General features: G+C 46.4%; 1 protein-coding gene across 1 annotated transcript in view; it reads right to left on the reverse strand.

Moving 5' to 3' along the window:
• Positions 1 to 7,500, reverse strand: part of lama1 (laminin, alpha 1) — a gene marked incomplete at its 5' end in the record, with an annotated part of 61,524 nt that overhangs the window by 17,328 nt on the left and 36,696 nt on the right. The window contains 11 exons of the mRNA XM_079489894.1: positions 83 to 178; positions 371 to 581; positions 739 to 895; positions 1,089 to 1,200; positions 1,441 to 1,539; positions 3,550 to 3,692; positions 4,252 to 4,445; positions 4,967 to 5,056; positions 6,335 to 6,453; positions 6,692 to 6,823; positions 7,419 to 7,500. The exon at positions 7,419 to 7,500 is cut by the window's right edge and continues 45 nt beyond it. Coding sequence (XP_079346020.1) covers positions 83 to 178; positions 371 to 581; positions 739 to 895; positions 1,089 to 1,200; positions 1,441 to 1,539; positions 3,550 to 3,692; positions 4,252 to 4,445; positions 4,967 to 5,056; positions 6,335 to 6,453; positions 6,692 to 6,823; positions 7,419 to 7,500 — 1,435 coding nt within the window. The remainder of the gene's footprint in view (positions 1 to 82; positions 179 to 370; positions 582 to 738; positions 896 to 1,088; positions 1,201 to 1,440; positions 1,540 to 3,549; positions 3,693 to 4,251; positions 4,446 to 4,966; positions 5,057 to 6,334; positions 6,454 to 6,691; positions 6,824 to 7,418) is intronic.

The following is a 7,500-nucleotide window of genomic DNA, read 5'->3' on the forward strand; positions in this document are numbered from 1 at the left end:
ATCTTTGGCCTTTGTGCGTGCGTGCGTGCGTGCGTGCGTGCGTGCGTGCGTGCAGGTGTGTGTGTGCGTGCGTGCGTCTTACAGCAGTAGTGTTCATGTGCAGCAGGTATTCGGTGTGACTGAAGGCGTCTGTCAGTAACTCCTCCATCTCCAGCGACTCATTCACCAACAGCAGACCCTGGTAGAGAGACTATATGACAGTACAAGCAGAGAGAGAGGGAGAGAGAGAGAGAGAGAGAGAGAGAGAGTTTCTACATTGCAGTAAATTAAACATTAGCTTTCAACAGCTAGCATCCATAAAATGGCGACGTCCTCACCAGTATAGCAGTACAAATGCATTCCGTGCGTCACGTGCACGCTAAACACTAACCTGGTACTGTTGCAGCTGTGCGTGCGCGCTGTCCAGCAGAGTGTGCGTGTGGTTGTTGCGCGCGTGCGCGCCTTGCAGCAGCGAGCGCGCATGCTGCAGGGCGTGCGCGTGCCGTGTCAGGGAGACAGTCAGCTGCTCGCCGCTCCGCTCTGTCGCCGCCCTGCTGGCCAGGAAGTCCGACTGCACCGTCTGGAGCACAGACACAGACAGGCTGACAGACAGACAGACGGACACACAGACAGACAGACAGACAGAACATATTAATACAATATTATATGACATGAAATATAATAATTTGACAATGGCGACGTCACACACACACACACACACACACACACACACACACACACACACACACACGCACACACCTGTGCTCGTCAGTAACGGTGGCGTTGGCCTGTGTGAGATTGACGGCACCGATGTCATCCAACATGGCGGTCACTTCCTCCAGCAGAAGAGTGTGATTGGCCCACTCCAGCTCCTCCTCCTGTGTGCGGTTGAGAAGCCCAGCCTCCACCACCAGCACTGGACCAATCAGGAGACAGACATTTAGCATGAGGGCGGAGCATTGGTTGGAGGCATAGCCTTTGCTTATATATAGTTCATACGTTTTCACTTTTGGGGGTTTAGTGGGTTTAGATTAACCGGGAGCAAAAATCAACAAGGTGGGAAAAATAGTAGATTATTGTTGAATTGTATTGTTGTTGTTGTTGATTACCCTGGATGCTTTCTTTGAGTGTGCCGATTTTGTCCAGCAGCAATGCACCCTGGGAAACACTTTGGTCGGCGGCCGTGCCCATTTCCTTCGCTTCAGATGACAGATTGGCAGCCTGGCCAATCAAAACAGATCAAAACAGACACACAACTAGTAAGTAAAGTTTGAAATAATTGTAGTGGAGGAAAAGCAAAAGTACGGAGCGTGCGTGTGTGTGTGTGTGTGTGTGTGTGTGTGTGTGTGTGTGTGTGTGTGTGTGTGTGCATGTGTGCGTGCGTGCGTGCGTGGCTGCGTGTGAGTGTGTGCGTGCGTGGCTGCGTGTGTGTGTGTGTGTGTGTGTGCGTGCATGCTGTACCCGCTGTAGCAGAGCTGTGACGTCCGATGCCAGCGCTGTCATCCGCTCCTCTGAACTCTGCACCCCATCTGACATGTTGTTAACCCCCGACATGCCAGCCTGAAAACAACAAACCTTTATTAGCAATACGGTGATGAAAACCACACCTTTATTTACAACCACACCACCTGACAACACAGTGAGCTTGTTTTATGTTAGCTGTTCTCGGGTTGCGGGGTGAATATGTGTCTCGCCAGAAGCGCCTCACCAGGCAGCACACGAGAGGAGTTGGACTGAACAGAAACAAACGCTCCCAAAAAAACAAGAATGAAAAAACAAGAATGACTGCAGTCATAACTGCCATGTGAAGAAAGCTCTCGTTTATTCTGGGCGGGAACCCCTTTTGGTGTTTTAACCCATTCTGGGCGGGAACCCCTTTTGGTGTTTTAAACATTATGTTATAATTTAGCTATTGAAAAATAGCAGATCTACAAGCTCATAGCGCGCCACCGAGTGGCGCGCTACGAGCTTGTAGGTCTGCTATTTTTGAAAAATCGTGAAAATATTTATTTCAGAAAACTGGAGGATTTAGAAGATCTTTTTTTTAATTTTGAGGTCAGGCCTAAATGGGTTTATGTTATTCTTTAGCTATTGAAAAATAGCAGATCTAAAGCTACGAGCTTGTACGTCTGCTATTTTTGAAAAATCGTTTTGAGTTGACGCTTTCATTTCCATGCCAAGAAAGTATGAAAATGTGTTTTGTTCCTTCTCTTTTAGGGGCCATCCAGATGAGGACGATTTCGGTGTTTCTCTGGCAAGTAATTAGCCGATCTGCCCTTTTTGTCACACGGAGACGGCGTTTTGGGGGACTTAAACGGCTAATTTTGAAACTACCTTCCAGAGTGGGAAAGTTTGGAGACGCGACTTTCACGTCTCCGTGTGTATAGCAAATGCCGCCTAATTTGCTGAAACGGTGATGTCATAGTCCCCTCGCCCCCTCCAAACTAACCAGTGTTAATGGTTTATTTCACCATAACCACTTACATATAAGTATCACAGCTATTTTATATTTGCACATAATGTCTATAAATCTCTTATCCAAAAATAGCCGATCTGCAGCCCGCATGCATGAGCTTGTAGAGGAGCTATTTTTGGAGAACAGAAACAACACCCCCGATCGGGAAAAATGTATACATATTTACGCAAACAGTTGCTGAGATTGAGCAGGCGTGCATGCACGAGAGAGGAGTTATGTGTGTGAGGAGCTGATTGTTGTGATAAGACTGCCCCCTGTGGGGGGCAGGGGGTTCTGAAATAAAGATGGCTGACTGATAACACCAGAACCGGCGTCTCTCTGAATATTGATATAATATTGCACTGATCACAGATAGAGGGAAAGTGTTATATTTGGCCTATTATTTATGCTATATATTATTGACCGCGTCTGTGTCAGTCTCACAGTCACAGCAGCAGTGCGCACGAGAGAGCGGGGGAGAGAGAGGGGGAGAGAGAGAGGGAGAGAGAGAGAGAGGGGTGCTGCGTGTTAAAAAATAAATAGGCTACTCATCTTTGTGTTCTAGTTTCACCTTATTGCTGAGTGACACACAGGGAAAAGCAAGGGTTTAGAAGCGAAAACGTCCGTTGTGGAGAAACATATGCACTCTTCACAGAGTGATTAGCCTACTAATGAGTGACAGGTGGTGCCACTTTTGCACTTTTGGAGCGTGGCTGAGGATGTCTGTTGGAGAGTGTGAGTGAGACAGACTTTTTGGGTGGCCATCTACAGGCCGGCCATGTGTACTACAACTTTCTATTGAAAACGAAGCAGTTTACCGGTCTCATCGTACATAATTAACATAACCGCAATGTAGACGCAGTAAAGTTTTATATCGTTCACAAACTTAGGCGTGGAACAGCCCGCGACGTCCTCGTGTAGCAAGGGCCTCAGTCACAGTCCAAATCTGCCTCGTTTTGACTTTTCGTTCAACCTCAGCAACATTGTAAATACTTTTGTTTGTTTTTCTTTGTTTTTTGTCACAGTTTCTCCCCTTCCTTTTCTCTCTGTGTTTTGTAGCCACAGAATCAAGGGGCGTCAGTAAACAACATGCTGATCTAACACTGTGTGTATACCTGTATGGCTCCACGCTGCCTCTCCAGCGCCACCAGCAGGCTGTAGGGAGCCAGGGCGAGGCCGCTGACGTTCACCGACATGGCGCGCCCGTGGAGCGCCTCCACGTCGTCCAACAGCACGCCCGTACACTCGTCATCACAGGCTGGGAGACAGACAGACAGACAGACAGACAGACAGACAGACAGACAGACAGACAGACAGACAGACAGACAGACAGACAGACAGACAGACAGACAGACAGACAGACAGACAGACAGACAGACAGACAGACAGACAGTTAATAAATCACAATTTTAAAAACGGATAGTCCCCAATCCTTGTATTGTGATTGGTGGATTCTATAATACACGTCGTACACCTTAATTGTATCAGTCACAGGTGCGTTATTTGTGCAGAGGGCGGGAGAGCTTATATACCGTACAAGCAGTGATGGGGAAAGTACTCAATTGTTTTACTTAAGTAAAAGTATAAATAGTGCAATGTATGTATTGCAGGAGTAGATTTAGTCGGCTATCTTGTGATATTTAGTTGACTAGAACTAGACTAAAACTAAAACATTCCAGGTGACTAAAATGTGACCAAAACTAAGTGGAATTTTATTCAAAAAAAACCACGACTAAAACGAAATCGAAATGTACCGTCAAAATCAACACTGGTGTGTGTGTGTGTGTGTGTGTGTGTGCATTGTCATGGTTACTCACATACACACTGGTCCCCCTCCAGGGAGGATCTGTCGTCACAGTGGTCACAGAAATGACCTTTGAACCCGGCCTTACACTGACAGCCGCCCGTCGCGGGGTCGCAGAGGTTGCTGAGTGAGCCCCGCCCACAAGCGCACGGCGAACACGCCCCGCCCCCCGGAGACGACGGGTCGCCGTGGAAACCGGCGGCACACCTGAGGACAACGAGCACAGCGATACTGTGATGTGTGTGTGTGTGTGTGTGTGTGTGTGTTCAAGGTTCAAGGTTGTACTGGTACCAGTGTTATTTTCGTCGACTAAAACTAAGACGAAAAATGTTCGTCGACTACCTTTTTTCACTGACGAAAACTAAATGGAAACTAAATGAAAACTAAGCTATGATGACTACAACTAAGACTAAATGTATTGACAATTTTGTCAACAAATAAAAACTAGACTAAAATGTTATAGGAAGGGACTAGTGGATAAGAGATCCAGTATAAGTCATTTTACAATTATTTGCATGCTGAAAATAGCAGATCTACAAGCTCATAGCGCGCCACCGAGTGGCGCGCTACGAACTTGTAGGTCTGCTATTTTTGAAAAATCGTGAAAATACGGCACTGGAGTGTCTATTTAAACCTATTATACATATTTTAAACCCTATTTAAACCTTGGCTATTTGGCTATAACAGACCAGCCGATCTACAAGCTCACAGCGCGCAGCGACACTCACCTCTCGCAGTATCTCCCCTCGTATCCGGCCTGACAGGCGTCGCAGCGGAAACCGCCCGACTCAGCCTCCAACACGCACGTAGAACTGAAACTACACACACACACACACACACAACGATGAAATAAACCACCCGACTCAGCCTCCAACACGCACGTAGAACTGAAACTACACACACACACACACACAACGATGAAATAAACCACCCGACTCAGCCTCCAACACGCACGTAGAACTGAAACTACACACACACACACACACACACAACGATGAAATAAACCACCCGACTCAGCCTCCAACACGCACGTTGAACTGAAACTACACACACACACACACACACACCCATGAAATAAACCACCCGACTCAGCCTCCAACACACACGTAGAACTGAAACTACACACACAACCATGAAATAAATATAGCATGACAGGGATATGGAACATAACACACAGCGGAAAGGAATAGAATGAAATTATCAGTAAAATAGACAAAGAACAAATATATCGTTACATTAAATAAAGAATATATATCGTTGCTGTCCGCAAGAAACCACCTAACTCCATTTTGGAGTTTGGGGGATTTATTTTGGTCAAAATACAGTGCTATTGAACACCCTTCACGGCTGTGTGTTGGTTAAAATACAGTGCTATTGAACACCCTTCACGGCTGTGTGTTGGTTAAAACACAGTGCTATTGAACACCCTTCACGGCTGTGTGTTGGTTAAAATACAGTGCTATTGAACACCCTTCACGGCTGTGTGTTGGTTAAAACACAGTGCTATTGAACACCCTTCACGGCTGTGTGTTGGTTAAAATACAGTGCTATTGAACACCCTTCACGGCTGTGTGTTGGTTAAAATACAGTGCTATTGAACACCCTTCACGGCTGTGTGTTGGTTAAAATACAGTGCTATTGAACACCCTTCACGGCTGTGTGTTGGTTAAAATACAGTGCTATTGAACACCCTTCACGGCTGTGTGTTGGTTAAAACAATATTGAACCAATGGAAAGTATTAAAAAGTGCTTCGGTGAAAACCTCCTAACTCCATTGGATTCTGAAACTATCTGCCAAACCAGCTAACTCTTTTTTTTTTTTTTTTTTAATAACATCAGTGCAGTGTATGATGGTTAACCCATTTTGGGCAGGAACCCCTTTTGGTGTTTTAAGCATTATGTTATACTTTAGCTATTGAAAAATAGCAGATCTACAAGCTCATAGCGCGGCACCGAGTGCCGCGCTATGAACTTGTAGGTCTGCTATTTTTGAAACTTGAGACTTTTTTTCTTTTTTTCCCTGAAAAATGAACTTCCAGGCAGCAGAGATATATACAGTAATAACAGAGAAGAACAGAGTAGAGTGGAATGTAAACCTTTTGTCCTTCAGAGGGCACGCGCACAGGGAGCAGTCGCTGACGCTGCCCGTCACCTTCCCGTAGTGCCCCGGGGCGCACAGCTGGCAGTGGCTTCCTGTGGTGTCGTGTTGACAGGCCTGAGGACCAATGGGAAGCCAGTTTAGACACGACATCCTCGTTAGTGAAACGCATGGTGTCGCGTTTGTACTGAACGAGCTCATTAGTTTATTCGATACCTATTTACATATCTTCAGCTGTGTGTGCGTGCGTGCGTGCGTGCGTGCGTGCGTGCGTGCGTGCGTGCGTGCGTGCGTGCGTGCGTGCGTGCGTGCGTGCGTGCGTGCGTGCGTGTGTGTGTGTGTGTGTGCGTGTTACCTGACACTCTCCTGTCTCGAGGTCACAGGTGTGACTGTGGTTGTTGCACTGACATGGTAAACAGGGTTGAACCCAAGACTTCCTGCCTTGTTCGGACTGAACGGAACCACGATAGAACCCGGGAGAACACTCCTACAGAGAGAGAGAGAGAGAGAGAGAGAGAGAGAGAGAGAAATTATGTTCATGTAGTACTGTAAATCCAAGCATGCAAGAAATATTTACTGGACAATTAACCCATTTTGACCTGAGATCAGATTCTAAAAATGTTCTTTGATTTTTCAAAAATAGCAGACCTACAAGCTCGTAGCGCGCCACTCGGTGGCGCGCTATGAGCTTGTAGATCTGCTATTTTTCAATAGCTAAAGCATAACATAATGCTAACACCAAAAGGGGTTCCCGCCCAAAATGGGTTAAATGCCTCCCCATTCATTAGAAGGACAATGTGTGCTTTCGATGAGTTAAAGTATAGTGGAGTTTGAAGTTGAATGGGCTTATATAAGAGGTTGGCGTGTCTGTCTGATCGAAATGAATATCAGACATCTAAGTATTGAACCAAGAAACACAAAAGGCTGAGCATTAAGTTCAAAGGGAAGTGTTCCAAAGGGAAATACTCCTATATGAGACAAACTTGAGTTAAATTAACACAATGTACCGTTGACCTACTGTGTGCATGCCATTCATGTGTGTGTGTTTGTGTGCGTGCGTGTGTGCGTGCGTGCGTGTTTACCTGGCAGGACAGTCCAGCATATCCAGGCGGACAGTCACATGACTCGATCAGTCTGGCCACTCTGACCTCCGACCCCGCAAGC

This window comes from Electrona antarctica, assembly GCF_951216825.1.
Source record: "Electrona antarctica genome assembly, chromosome: 20".
Taxonomy (NCBI): domain Eukaryota; kingdom Metazoa; phylum Chordata; class Actinopteri; order Myctophiformes; family Myctophidae; genus Electrona; species Electrona antarctica.